Raw genomic sequence first — 15,793 nt, forward strand, 5'->3', positions numbered from 1 at the left:
ATATTTTGTCAAACTGAAATAAATCTGTGTATCTAAGAACGAGATGTAGTTGTTCAAGGTGAAGGGCAATCAGAATAGATACCAATAAAATAATGATGATTACTATTATTGTCTGTATTGAGAGCATACATTGTGCAAAACACTTAACTAGAAGCTAAGTTTATACTCTTAGGCTAAAACACAAATCGTTATGAAGTATTATTATCCCTATTTTAAATGGGTAAAATAAGTCTCCATGATATTAAATGTTTGCTCTTAGTAGAGTTGGAATTTGAATCAAGAAACAGCAGGGCTCTTAGCCATTAGGGTATACTGTCTCAGCACAAACCTATCCCATTACCAGATAAAACAATGAAAAGCCATGTCCTACTAATGGCACTCTGACAGTTGTTTATTAACAAAAGAACTGGGCAAAAAAGTTAGACTTACATTGAAACAGAAAGGCAAGAACAGTTTATAACCCTTCATTACACACAAACAATTTCTTGCTCCTGATATTTCACCATAAAGGGAAGCAGAAAAGAAAGACTCAAGGTTATTTTGCGGGTATTACTAGAAGTAATAAAAATAAAATTTAACCTGATATATGCCAAATTTAGCCATACATGTGTCAAATGGTATTAAGTAATTACAGTAACAAGAACATTTCCCCTCCAATTGTTTTTCTCATTCTTGTTCTTCCTGTCCTCTCTTTTTTTCTGATTTCCTTCCTTACAGTTCTTTAAGAGAGTAGAAGCAATAAGACAGGCGCACCCTCACCAAATCTCTGGCGTCTGCATCCATATTCTCTACTTCCTCTCCCGTAGCAGCGAAGAAGGTACCCTTGCTCTATGTAAGGCTAACCCTAGTTCTTGTCCTGCTGGTATTAAAACCTTTCTATTTCTTAAGGACTTCATTCCTGAAGATTTTTCATCTCTTCTGAATCACTAGGTTTTCCTTTTGTACTGGGTCATTCTCAAAAACATACAAATGTGGCTTACAACTTCCATCTTAAATAAACAACCAAAATCCCCATTACATTCCCATTCTCTTCTAACTATTTTTCTCATTTCCCTCCCTTCTTTAGTAGGAAACCTATTAAACATCTGTCCTGAGGGAGATATCTATACAACTGTCTCCAGTTTCATCTGCCATTCATCAGACATATTCACTAAACTGTCCTTGTTAAATCTAGGCTGCCAAATTCAATGATAACTTAGTGCCTTCTTTTTTCAGAAAAATCTTTGCAACATTTGTCACAGCACTTTTTTTCTTGGCTTCTCAGTCATCAGACTGCTAGTTCTCTTTTCTGGCTTATTTGCTGCTCTTTTTGGTATCTTTTGCTATCCCTGCCTTGTTAACCCAATGACTGAGAGCTGTAGTACCTCAGGGATTAGTTCTTAATGGTTCTGCTCCCATCTTTCTACAACTTCTCCTTGGATAACTTCACCTTATCCCATGGTTTTAAATGCTGTTTTTAGTTTAATGCTTCCCAAATTTATATATTCAGTCTTAATGTCCTTCCTGAGCTTCAGACCATTCTATTCAACTGCCTATTTAACTTCTTGTATATCTAATAGGCCCCTCAGCTTACCATGTCCAAAACACTTGCAAAATTATAAAATCTTTTAATTTTCAAATTTTTGTAAATAAAAATGTAAAAATTATTAAATTTCACCTGTGTATAAAATTTTTTCCTATGCTACTGATATCAATAAAATCAAATAAATATTGTTCCATTTGAAAGTAAAAATTTCTCATTGCAAATTTATTTCTAATTTAATATAATACCCAGATACAAATACTTTTGTTAGAAATAAATTCACCATAGAATGTAAAATCCTGACATAAGAAATAAACTGAACATTTGCAAACATACAAAATCTTGTAATTTTTACTTTATTTTTTATGCAAGTGATTTTAATCTGTATGGTAGCATTTACTTCTAACAAAATGAATTTTTATATCTGGTTATTATAATAGGTCAGAAATAAATTTGTAATGACAAACTTTTCCTTTAAAATTGAACTGTTTGTATTCCACCAAAAACCACTTGTATCCGTAAGTTTTTTCTTAAAAATTCTCATGACTCAGGATGTGAAAAAAATAGATATGTAAAAGTAATACCATTTTATAACTACTTATCATATACAGTAAAAATAATTTTTCAAGATGTTATTAACATGCTAATTATATATAAGTGTATGTAAATTAAAAAAAGAGTTTATGCTCAAGTTAAGAAAGTTTACATTAGCTTTTCTTAGGAATTGTTTTTACAATGCTTTTAATCTTCATCAATAGTCTAAATCCACTGAAAGAGTTACTGCATTTATTGTTAAGCAACATGGGATCTTATCAAATCAAGCGTTGCTATACCCTAGGAATAAATTGCCCTTATATGTAAGACATTGAAGAGAATCTTTCACAATAGTTAAAAACAGTTCATCAAGGATAAACAACAAAGTCCTACTGTGCAGCATAGGGGACTACATTCAATATCCTGTGATAGACTATAATGGAAAAGAATATATAAAAAAAGAATGTCTATATGTGTGTAACGGAGTCACTTTGCTGTACAGCAGAGACTGGCACAACACTGTAAATCAACTATACTTCAATGAAAAAAAAAAAAAGTTCAAGTAATATGTGTGGGGGACAGCCCTGGTGGCGCAGTGGTTAAGAACCCGCCTGCCAGTGCAGGAGACACCGGTTTGAGCCCTGGTCCAGGAAGATCCCACATGCCACGGAGCAACTAAGCCCATGCGACCCAACTACTGAGCCTGTGCTCTAGAGCCCAAGAGCCAGAACTACTCAGCCCATGTGCCACAACTACTGAAGCTCTTGAGCCTAGAGCACGTGCTCCGCAACAAGAGAAGCCTGCTCAGCAATAACAAGCCCGTGCTTAATAAATTTTTTTATTAAAAAAGTGTGTGAAATGAATGAATGGATGAACGAATGAACAAAATTACAACTAGTCATTTCAATGTATGCTTAAGGTTTGTTTATAATTTAGCATTTGTTTGACACTGGGAAACATTTATTCCAAGACTGCAGTAACAACATTTATATTACATTTTAATTTGCTTTAATTAATCTGTCTGGATAACCTGAGGCTGTTTTCAGAATACTGATAGCACTAAATACTACAGAAAATGACTGAGTTCTCACCATTTTTACAACTCATCAGTACTGTAAATATACTTCTGACTTCTCATTTTATATTTGTTTCATCTAATTGAGCATATAATTTAATTGGAAATGCGCACCTCACCTAATACATATTTCACAGTCCTAACTAGCACATGTATAAGTTTCAACTATATTATGGATGATAATTCAGAGATAATGTCTGAATTACCATCTTGGTGACCTTGGGCAAATTAACAATCCAGTTTGCTTATGACATTGCTCTGTGCAACAAAGAATAAATACACTTAAATCACTCATAAGTTCTTGTGTCCTTTCCATTCAGAAAGTAGACACTTCGGTATAAACTTGTTTATCTCAAGAACTTTCAAAAGAGAAAAACCTTAGATTCTATACAGTTGGATAAAATCAAGAGCAGAAGACTTGTACTGTAAACTGTACTGTTGTAAGAAAGGGACATTGACCAGATTGTATTAGTTCCCTGAATTTTAACTGCCTCATCAGTAAAATTGACATAGTAATAATTTTTTACCTGCCTGATTTAGTATTAGAATATAATCTTAAAGTTCTATTCTAACAATTATATTGTATAATTCTATGAAAATATAAACTCTGAGATAAATCTTTAAAGACCACTAGATTTTACTATTCACTGTGTAGTTTGTCTAAGAAGTTGTTGTATATTATTTTTCAATATGTCAAGAAACTTCAGCAAGGTCACAGTCCAGATTTGGTATTCACAAGGCCTTACACTCTTCCAGTTTTATTGCCTTATATTTTTGTATTGACTAAGAAATGACACGATATTCTCCACTTCACTATCTATAAGGAAATCAAGCTGGGTAATGGGAATATTTAACCTGGAAGGAAATCCCATCTAGAATCAAATCAATTGGAAAATATGTGAAATGCAGATGGTAACCTAGAGGTGGATTTCACCCTGGAGAATTTTGCCCTTGACTGAGTCCCTGCTTTGTACAAGATCCATCAATTTTACAAAGAATGTTCAACATCATTATTAGGCCTACACTCTGCTAGCTACTCAGTAACGTGGCTATCTTTAGAATTTCATTATGTTTCTAAGGGTACATCTAATGATATGGCAAGTCAGGTTAAAGTAGATAGCAGCATGACAAGAGATTCCCCTCCTATCAACCCTGGAGGGAAACAAAGCTGCCAATGCAAAAGAAACCACAAAGCTAGTGTTATAATATATTCCAAGTACTTTATATAGAAATACCTTTTTAAAATACATATTTACTCATTTATTTCACCAGGTAATTGTTGTGCACCCACTATAAGCCAAGTATGTTTTATATTGGGGATGAACTGTAATAAGAGGCAACACCTCCATACCATCATTGATTCTTGTTCTCTAATACATGGACAAAAGTGAAAATAAAATCACTGGTCTAATTTCTTTGAAATCAAAAGGCATGTTAGGTTGAAGACTGTCAAAGGTACCTAGACAGGAAACTGATTTTATATCCAAGGATTATAAAGGATTATATAGAAGTCTAATTCAGAATTGAATTCTAATATTTGGAGATCACCAGAATTAATGAGCAAAAAAAGAGTAAAAACATATAAATATTGTTTTACATTAGTCTTGACTGACAGTATATAATACCAGTGTGCCTTTAATTTTACATTATTAAAAAATTTCCTACTCAATCAGTTTCATTTAACATTTACTAAGTACTAAATACCAGGTACAATGCCAAGTTCTGGTGAAACAAATATTAATAGGATAAACCTTGCGCTTCAAAGGAACACAGTCTAAGAGGGACAGCAGATGTGTATATGTCTTTAATATAATAAAATGTTTATTAAAATCAGGTGACATTTGTCATTGAAAGTGAAAAATTGTGGGCATGAAATAAAAAGCTAAAAGTAATTTAAATTATGTAATTAAAAATATGTACTGATTTACCAGATTGATAATATTACATTGATGAACTTTTCAAAATAAGTATCTACGCAAAAACTACTAAAAATAATTTCTAAAAAATTAAAATGCCATGTCTGTGCACACAAAAACATCTTTATATGAGTTAATTAAACATTAAAAATAAGATAAGCAAAATGATCATTTGTGGTACAAATGTACATTCTCTAATTGGTTTCCTAGGCATATTTAATGTCATTTTACTATTTTTTCTTAAGTATGTGGTTTTCAATATATTCTTATTTTTATTGGTATTGTTAAAGGTATTTTTAATACATTTTAAATCGTTGGCATGTTAACAGAGGTCTCTACAGGCCATACTATTTTTAATTGAGAAAGGTTTTTCTTTATAGGTATTGAGGTATCTGGTAGGACTAATTCTTTAAAATAGAGGAAAGTTTCAATTTGATTTTATTTCATACAACAATGTATAAATATTTCAGCTTAAATATTTTCACAGATAGTAAATTTTTACTTCTTTTCAGATACCTTTCTTGACAAAAAATTTTATAATATAAAACTTACCAAGTTGTCTTAAATTATGATTTTTTTTGGAATAGTTCACTTGTAAGCTGTATAATTGTATGTTTTCTCAATTTTATTCCATTATAGTATAAAATATAAATTCAATCTGGTTAAAAAATAAGAACTTCATCAAAAGATACTCTCTTTTCACAAGTCAAACCATGCTACAGGACAATAATAGTTTCAAATTTTAATTTTATACAGTGTTTTAACTTTTTCATAAAAATAGCATTTAAACGTCTTCCTATTTCCAAACTTTGTTTTCAATAATTATAATTCACCAAAATTTTCAAAAGCTGAAGATCTTTAACATGCCAATAACTGAATATTTTGATTAAAGAGTTTCATATGATTTTAATATAAATCAACCAAAATTAAAGGTTTTATTTTCAAAAATTTCAAAACCATAGTAGGGCATTTTGGTTGATTATGAAAAAGTGCTTCAGAGATGCAAACTTTTCTAGGTCTGAATGACAATGAGTAGCGAAAACAGAACCTGGTACTGACATACTAAAGTTTATGTATTTTTGAATCAGCATTACTTTTTCATACACACAAAAAATGTAATTCAATTATTTTGATGTATATAAAAAATTTGTAAATTTTAATGTCAGTTTTATTGTGAGGCGTAGAATTTGCTTGGTTGCAGTTATGAATTACATGTGCACCACAACCAATTCTAAGTATATATCTGTTTCTTAATTTTATAAGAGCTTTGTTTTTGTCATGAAGTTGTGTGTCACCAAAATTTATATTTGTATTATTATCACAAAACAAATAGTCTTATCCTTAACACTATAATTTTGATATGTGATCTTTGTCTCATTTAAAAAATCTTTAAAAGATAATTGTTTGCTTCAAGTTTAAAAAATGTATTGTGGTGTTAATATAAATAGAGGTAAGATAAATGGAAACAATAGTCGAAAGGAAAGAAGGGGGAAATGTAAATACACTCTCATTCTTTCATTACATATGACGTGTGTAATAGAAGTTAATGGTAGGTTTTGATCCTAGATATATGCTATTAATATTAGAGCAAGTACACCCCCACCTCCAAAATGTTTAGCCAATAAGTTAATAGAGGGGAAGAAAATGATGGTGGTAATGCACAGGTGGGTCCAATAAAAGTAAATAGCAATACAGCAGCCAAACAAAACCATAACAATTACATTATGTGTGAACGGTCTGATGATTTAGACTGCAATTCGGGGGAAGGGGAAGTTGGGACAAAGTGAGAGAGTAGCACTGACACATATACACTACCAAATGTAAAATAGATAGCTTGTGGGAAGCTGCTGTATAGCACAGGGAGATCAGCTCCATGCTTTGTGACAACCTAGAGGGGTGGAATAGGGAGGGTGGGAAGGAGATGCAAGAGGGAGGGGATATGGTGATATATGTATACATATAGCTGATTCACTTTGTTATACAGCAGAAACTAACACACCATTGTAAAGCAATTATACTCCAATAAAGATGAAAAAAAATAAAGAGTACAATTAAAAGGCAGAAATCTTCAGACTGTATAAAAAAACAAGACTCAAGCAAGTAGTATCTCAATCATGTGCTGTTTAAAGTAGAAACCTACTTTAAATATAAAGACAAGTTAAAAGGATGCTAAATGAAACACCATGCAAACACTAATTATAAGATATTCATATCAGACAATGCAAACTTCAAGACGAGGAAAATTCCCAGAGAAAAAGAAAGCTACTTCATTGTAATGAAACAGTCAACTCATTAAGAAGGCATAGCATCTAAAATGTAAACACCTAGTAACAGATCTTCATGATACACAAACATGACAGGACATGATAAGATAGAAAGAATAAACAGGCAAGTCCACAACTGCTGTTGGGCATTTCAATGCTACTCTTTCATTAGTGGATTAAAAAAAACAGTAGACAAAATATCAGTAATAATATAGAACACTTCAAACACAATGCTATCAACCAACTGTATCTAATTGGTATTTAATTCACAATAATGGCAAGTGTACATTCTTTTTAAATGCACATGGTTCTTTTAGAAAAATATATGCTGGACCATAAAATAAGTCTAAGTAAATTTAATTATTGAAATGTTAAAATTGTAACTAAATTTATGAGATGTTTCATCTTTATCACAATGAACTTTCAAAGACTATACTCTGCTTCATAAAAGGGAGGGAAAAAGAAAAACTTTTGCTGGAATTAAAATATTTGAGGTGATTTATGTTACTGATGTGACATATAAGATTGGACTCATTTAACTATTTGGGAAGTTCTTCTGCTAAGGAAGCTGGCATGTTAACACTTTTCATATATGCAGAAGAGAATTTAGAACATAAAGTGATGAAATTAGTAGAGTTTTCATTTGTTCTAAATGAAAACTCATGCTTTTTTTTAAACAGATTTATGTCTTCTAGTTTTCACATGGTCAATGACACCACATGATCCCCATGTATGTTAACATACATTGTGTACAAGTTGCATTTTCATCATCAATTTTCGTTTGTTTTAATTGAGATGTTACTGGTTTTTTTTTTTACATCTTTATTGGAGTATAATTGCTTTACAATGGTGTGTTTGTTTCTGCTTTATAACAAAGTGAATCAGTTATACATATACATATGTCCCCATATCTCCTCCCTCTTGCATCTCCCTCCCTCCCACCCTCCCTATCCCACCCCTCTAGTTGTTCACAAAGCACCGAGTTGATCTCCCTGTGCTATGTGGCTGCTTCCCACTAGCTATCGGTTTTACATTTAGTAGCGTATATATATGTCCATGCCACTCTCTCACTTTGTCCCAGGTTACCCTTCCCCGCCCCGTGTCCTCAAGTCCATTCTCTAGTAGGTCTGAGTCTTAATTCACATCCCGCCCCTAGGTTCTTCATGACCTTTTCTTTTTTTTCGGATTACATATATATGTGTTAGCATACGATATTTGTTTTTCCCTTTCTGACTTACTTCACTCTGTATGACACACTCTTGTTATTGGGGTTTTTGATGATTAGCACAACAAAATTAAAAAAAAAAATTTGATGATTAGTAGACATTATGAGCAACTTGTATAAAATCCTTAATATGTAAGTAATAAAAGTCTAAGAACCATGTAGTTAATCCAAACAGGTATTCCAACAACTTATCATATTAAAATTTGTAGGCAATTTGTTCATAAAATAAAAATATCAAGTATCCATATCTTAAAATATTAATATACTGTTAGGTCTAAATCTCATGTTTAATATCATATATACTACATTCTCAATCAAAATATCCCATTTCACATGAGGTTAACAAGTTATTAGGAAAAACTGGTCTATTAATACCAATGATATCAGGGTCCCAGGGATAAATCTAAAACCAGGGAGAAATTTTATTTAGGAAATAATTCAACTGAAAAGAACATAGCTATAGTAGATAGGTACTTTAAAATAATCATAATAATAATCAATTTAATACATCAAGTACTTTAAAATGACAAAGATGTTGTTAATGTATTATCATGGCTCCAAATCACCATTTAATTATGTTTCATATTTTAGAATATAAAATTGCCCCTCTGTAGCTTAAAAGAATGTTAATATAATATACAAGACAAGGAAGTCTCATTTTTTTCTGTATTCTACTACTTTTTGATTGTATAGAAAAATAACCAATCAGTACATGATTTACCCTCTAAAAATATTTTTACAATTTACCTAAATATGTTTAATTGAAATGGGATCATGTGGAACTCCCCACTTTTTAAAAAATGTGTTTCTGGATGTACTAAAATGCTTTGATTCACAAATCATAATAAACAAAAATTCTTCTAGCTCCTTTCCTGCTATCTTTTTGGGTTTAGTTTCAAATTTTGCAGGAATAAGTTTGTCTGGCATCCTTGTTGATCTCTGCTGGGTCTTCCTGACAGCCTCCTTCAGCTGAACTTTCTTTTAGAAATCTTGGTGGAATTAAGCTTTCTTAAGAAATGAATATTCAGTATGTACTTTCTATCCCACTGCTGCCATAAATGTCTATTGTAAAATAATAAAACAGTATGATAAAATAAATAATTGTTAATTTATCCTATAAAATAAATAACAAACACTCATGGCAAGAACATTCAGACTATAGCTCTACAGCACATCTGTGCAACCTCTACTTCTGTGGATATTTCAAGAATACATATTTCTCAGTGATTTGGCCAACTCATGGCCTGACAGCTTTATGTATCTTTCAAGCCACAGAATAGATTATGACATAACTTGCTGTCATACAAAATAGCTGGCAGGGCAACAGTATCAAATAGTTCTCCCAACACCATCTAAGATCAGAATGAGTTAGATGTCAATATCTGAGAATATTTTCATTTCATCTACAAGAGCCCTATATGCTACCCATGAAGGGGAAGTGTAAGTTACCTGGCATCCACAAAAGACTGGAAAATAGAGATGGGTTATCAGTATTTGTCTTTCAAAATTAATCATGTATTATAATTACTCTGAGCACTGGGAATATATCTCACACATTACTAGATGAGATCAAAGACAATAGCTAATAAATACACCTTGGCTATTTTAACAGAACTATTAATAATGATACTTTGTTGGAAATGGAAAATACAGAACAAATGTCAAACAAGTCAGGATGCCAGGAAAATAGGCATAAACCAGGGCTGTCTTGGGCAAACGAGGATATACAGCCATTCTAATATAATACGCACATAGTGCCAGGGCACTGCAGATATGGGAGTGACTAATTCTGCCTAGAAGTTCATTAGTACTTAAAGTATCATTTGACCTGGGCCTTGGAAAATGACTAAGAATTTATGGATTTTTGAATGTGGACTTAAGTGTTACAGGAACATGGAAGAGAGTTTGCAAAAGAAGCAGAAATGTGAAAGGTCAATGTCTTTTCAGGACAGTGCAGTTAGATGACTAGATGTATGTAACTGAATAGTGAGAGATGAAGCTGGCAGATAATTTGGGTGCAAATTGTGGAGGCTTTAAATGTAATTCCACAGTTTTGAACTTATGACTGTGTAGCCATAAAAGAATTTTAAACAGAGGAGTGATGTCTGATTTATATTTTCAAAACATCAGTCAGGTGGAAATGTAGAGAAAAGTCTGGCTGGAGAGACAATGAAGTGAGTGGCTAGTGGACTGCTACAGCAGTGCAGGCAGTAATAATGAGGATGGGAACAAACGCAGGGGCACCATGCAGTCCTTTAAGGCCGGGAGACATCAATGTCTCATGACTAAGGAATCCATCTCCTTGAGAATTTTCAACAGTATAAGATATGGTCCTTGGTATTTTGTATTATCCAGCAGGGGCATATTCTTAAAAGAGATGTCAAAGAGTGAAGAGCACAGAAAATGCTCTGTCAAAATCAACTATTCTGTGGGCAAATGACAGCATGATACTTAAAGATGTCCTCGCTGAGGAACTAAAGTGGGATGAGACAAGCAGATTACAAATTAAAGTAGGAGATATATATAGAGCCTGACTGCTGAGAACCAAGGGCAGAACATAGGACAGCATGAGGTAGCCACGTCAGACTTAAGTAGCTGTGATTAAGCAAAAGAGTCTTGCAGAATATAACACCAAGAGGCAAAGCAAAAGACTACAAAGACTGACTAGATCATGAAATAGAAGGCATGAGGCTGCTGATAGTGGCTTGACAGTGATTATGAAGTTGGTATGTGACCTACATTTCAGTTAAATTCACTTTGCACCAAGTTCACTGAAATCCATTTTGTTGGTTGCATTTTGTTGCTTAAGACTGTTTTGCTGCTATTTCCTGACTCATTCCTCTTTTAAGTTATTATTTGACACTTAGCTCTTTGCTCAAAAAAGGAACAGGCACTGTGGTGGTGATGGTGGGTGGAATGGGAACAGAATGAAAATCTGACAATTAAAATAATGATACAAACTGATTTGGCTACTATTGTTCTAGTTTATGCCTGCTGTCCAGCTTAATTTTTTTTTTTTTTTTTTTGCAGTACGCGGGCCTCTCCCTGCTGTGGCCTCTCCCGCTATGGAGCACAGGCTCCAGATGCGCAGGCTCAGCGGCCATGGCTCACGGGCCCAGCGCTCCGCGGCATGTGGGATCTTCCCGGAACGGGTCATGAACCCGTGTCCCCTGCATCGGCAGGCGGACTCTCAACCACTGCACCACCAGGGAAGCCCCAGCTTAATTTTTAAGTGTCCCCTTTTACTCTCAAAAGTTATCTTAGATTTGAACAATTAATTACATGATCACCCTAAATAGAATGTTTGCTCTTTACGGACATTTAGAGAGGCAAAGTTCATATAATTAAAACATCTTCAGAACAATGAAATGATAAACCATGTTTTCACATCTTTATTTGGAAAAAAATTATAGCTAGTGCCTAGAGCATGGGCTGGAATTTGTCTTATAAAGAGAGGTCAGAGGATGTTTTAAAAAGAGATGGTTTTATAAACATTTAAAAATGTTTTATACAGAGGTCAGAAAATATTTTATAAAGAGAGGTCTTGGTGCTGAGTCTGGAAGAATGAGCAAGACTTAGAAAAAAATTAAAGTAAAAGAAACTTTAGGGACAGAAAACAGTACAGGGTGTGTGTGTGTGTGTGTGTGTGTGTGTGTGTGTGTGCGTGTGTTTATGTAACTAAGAAGATTTGCCTAAGTGAAAGGAAAGATGCACTCGAGAAATAGCTGGAGATAAATATGCTTACTATCTGGTCCTTTAATAGACTCTCCTAGAATGAACGAATGAACAAATGAATAAATGGGTAACATGAGATAGATTTATCTTGGGAAAAGGAATTCAGGTAAAACACTCAAGTGGCAAATTTTGATCTGCAAGCCAAATTTGACCCATAGTCATGATTTATTGGACTACAGACCTTAATATTCTCTTTAAGATTAGTTGTTTTCTTTGACAATTAGATGACTTTACAGAAAACTCTTTATTTCAAGTTCCACTTTAAAATTAGTCTGTCTTCCTATAGGGCAAAATGACTTTAGCCAGAGGGGGCAGGAATGTACACACTCCACCTTTCCTTTATTCCTTCTCACTGCTTCACTTGTATAAATCATCTGCTTTTTGGAAGTGTGACCTTAGATGTGGTTCTTGTAAGGATAATCAGAAAGACAAGCTGATTAAATTGTAGAACTTCATTGTAACTAATAACATATAATGAAAATCTTTGTATTTCCTCTAGAATATTAATAAATAATAAATAAGGATAGCAAAAGAGTAGTAATAACTGCTAAGTATTTACTATGCACCAGGCACAGTGTTAATCTCCTTTCAGACATAGGTGGATTTGAGTCACAGCCGCAGGCATCTGCTAGGGTGTGACCTTGAACAAATTAACTCACTTTCTGAACCTCAGTGTACTGTTTGGTAAATGGGGATGATACAACATATCTCATATGGCTTCTGTGAGGATTAAATAGATCATACAAACTACTTACGGTTCTTGGCACCAAGCAAGACCTCATTCATGAAAAAACTATTTTCACATTTGAAATCTGAACACTTATAAAGCTGTATAGGCATAAGTTACAGAAGATCTCCAACCCAGAGACTAATTTTCATTGATCGATGCTATTCACAATATATTAACTCTCCAGGTAATTTTATTTCAATGAATAGGTTTTTAGTCTCAGATCAGTAGTACACATTTGTATGCATCTTAAAAGAATATTATGAAGGCAGATTTATTAAAACTCTGGTATGATACATATTGTTTCCATAGCTTTAATATGCCCTACAAATGCAATAAATATAAAAATGTATTGCTAATTTCACAGACAAATGTGCATTAAAAATTCCAGAAATGCATATAAAGCAGTCTGTTTCTATTAATCAGATGTACTTGGCATTCACAAACAAGAGCCTGAAGCACCTTTTCACATGACTGCATTCAGATATTTAATCACAAATAACCATGTAAGTGTAAAACCTTACTAATTTAAGGTAAATGAAAGGAGAGCTGTTGGTTGCCAAACTACCATTATAAATAACTGAAATTGAACAGCAATCATAAGCAGTTTGCTGACAAATTGTTCCTAACTTCAAATAAAAAAGAAATAAACAGTAGAAAATAGAAGATATAAATATGAACAATGCTTCATTTATGTGTTTCAGAATTACAAGCCATTTATGTTCATTAATTACATAATCATTCTCTTATTTTTCATTCCTTTTTTCTTTGTCTCAAAAGATACACTAAGGGTACAAATTGAAAGATACTGACTCTGCTGATGTACACCTCTCTCACATGAGCCTTATTTATAACAAAACAATTCATTTACTTTAGTTGATTATGCCAAACAACTGTCTTCCATGAAGAAAAGGTCTGTCAAGTTAATTATATATTTTTATTGACCAGTTGTTAATCTAAAGTGGTATATTTTCGGGCCAGTCATTAAAAAAGTCCTTCATGCTTTTTCTAAAGGGTTCCAATTTTACATTTATTCATATAACGATAATAGTTCACTGGGCACTATTTACTACTCAATACTAAGAACTGTGCACATGTGATCATGTTAAATCCTAATAATCTGTTTATGAGATGAGCATTATTATTCCGATGTGAATTAGAAAACTCAGACTCAGGTGATGAGGTGAGGTGTCCAAAGTCAGCAATTAGTAAGAAGACAGGATTTGAATTAAGGCACATTTGAAGAATACTGGTTTGCACTCTTCCCATAGATGATGTTGGAAATCTCAGCAAGTTTCAATTAATAGGACTTTTAAGGCTATGCAATTAGAAGATCCCTTAGATATTTTTCTCAAAGAGATAATGTGTGTTGGTAATAAGAGTGAAAAAATAGCAACTAAAATTTTTGAGTTTTCATTTATTTTCTCCAGCCATTAAACCAAAATCCGTTTTACAGAACAGCATATATTTAACCACTTAGCAGTGTCATAAAAAGAAAAAAAAGGAAAAAGGCCATGAACAATAGTAATTATAATGAATGATATTTCATTGTTGTAGAAAATCTTTAATTTAATAGTAGATCTAAAATATTTTGTCAAAGCTTCCTGTGAATATATAATTAAGATCTTTAACAGAAGAAAAATAAAATTAGTAAAAATGTAGGGTTGCTTCTCTTTTAATGGCAAATATTCATTTCCTTCCTTATCTCCAAAAATTGTACATTTTAAAATATAATTTTATGGTAAATTCAAATTACAAGCTGTATAATGTAATTATGTCATTTGCTGAATTATTTTAACACCATCTTTATGGAAAATTGGTTTGACAATTGGAGAGAAGGTCTCAATAATTAATTAATTAAAAGTTAATTGTATTTCTTTTTCTTATGTTTTACCTTAAGTCCAGATGAATAATAAGACTAGAAAGAGGAATATTTAAGATCATTAAAATTTTAAAATTAAAGTTTTGAGCAGTAAACAGAATTATTTAAATAGCACTCCTATTTTTTATTTAAGAAATAAAAAAATAACTCACTTGAAAATTGAATTGCAAATCCAGATTTGCTGATATAAAAGTCCGTGTCAAACTGGATGGTTACTATGTTGAGGGTGCTGTGGATTCCTTCAGGAATAAGAGAACCACTAATTTCCTTTAAAAGCATATCATTTTCTGGTGGACCATCCCAAACTCGGAGTATATCATGCGATGCTTCCGTATCAAAAGCAAGAAACTGTAGGCTGTGGGAGAACCATATATCTCTGATTATCTTAAACATGGATTCAGTTTTAAATAAAGAATATAACAAATATTCATCTTGCTTCTACTAGATATTCCTTTTATTCTATCAGATAAAAATGAATTATGTAAACTGCATATATAAACTTAATGAATTTTTCTTGAGCCGTATAATTTTTTTTTTAGAATATAATTAAATGTACTATTACATCACCTCTGCAAATTATAAAAACTTTAGGTATACAGACTATCCCTGACTTATGATGATTCAATTTAGGATTTTTTGGCTCTAAGATGGTACAAAAGAGATATGCATTCAGTAAAATCTGTACTTTGAATTTTGATCTTTTCCCGATTGTGATATGCTGTATGATACTCTCTCACGATGCTGGGCAGCGGCAGGGAGCTACAGCTCCGTCAGTCACAAGATCACAAAGACAAACCGCCAATACATTTACAACCATAATATACCCATAAAACGATTCCGTTTTTCACTTTCACTATAGTTTTCAATAAAGTTACGTGAGATACTCAACACTTTATTATAAAATAGACTTTGT

The 15,793-nt window shown here is 32.7% G+C and overlaps 1 protein-coding gene across 3 annotated transcripts in view; it reads right to left on the minus strand.

Moving 5' to 3' along the window:
* CSMD3 (CUB and Sushi multiple domains 3) overlaps positions 1–15,793 on the minus strand; it is a 1,076,690-nt gene that overhangs the window by 291,789 nt on the left and 769,108 nt on the right. For all 3 annotated transcript variants that reach the window (XM_060127236.1, XM_060127235.1, XM_060127234.1), the window contains one exon: positions 15,033–15,235. In XM_060127236.1, the coding sequence (XP_059983219.1) occupies positions 15,033–15,235 (203 nt within the window). The remainder of the gene's footprint in view (positions 1–15,032; positions 15,236–15,793) is intronic.

The sequence above is a fragment of the Lagenorhynchus albirostris genome, chromosome 17 (assembly GCF_949774975.1).
Source record: "Lagenorhynchus albirostris chromosome 17, mLagAlb1.1, whole genome shotgun sequence".
Classification (NCBI taxonomy): domain Eukaryota; kingdom Metazoa; phylum Chordata; class Mammalia; order Artiodactyla; family Delphinidae; genus Lagenorhynchus; species Lagenorhynchus albirostris.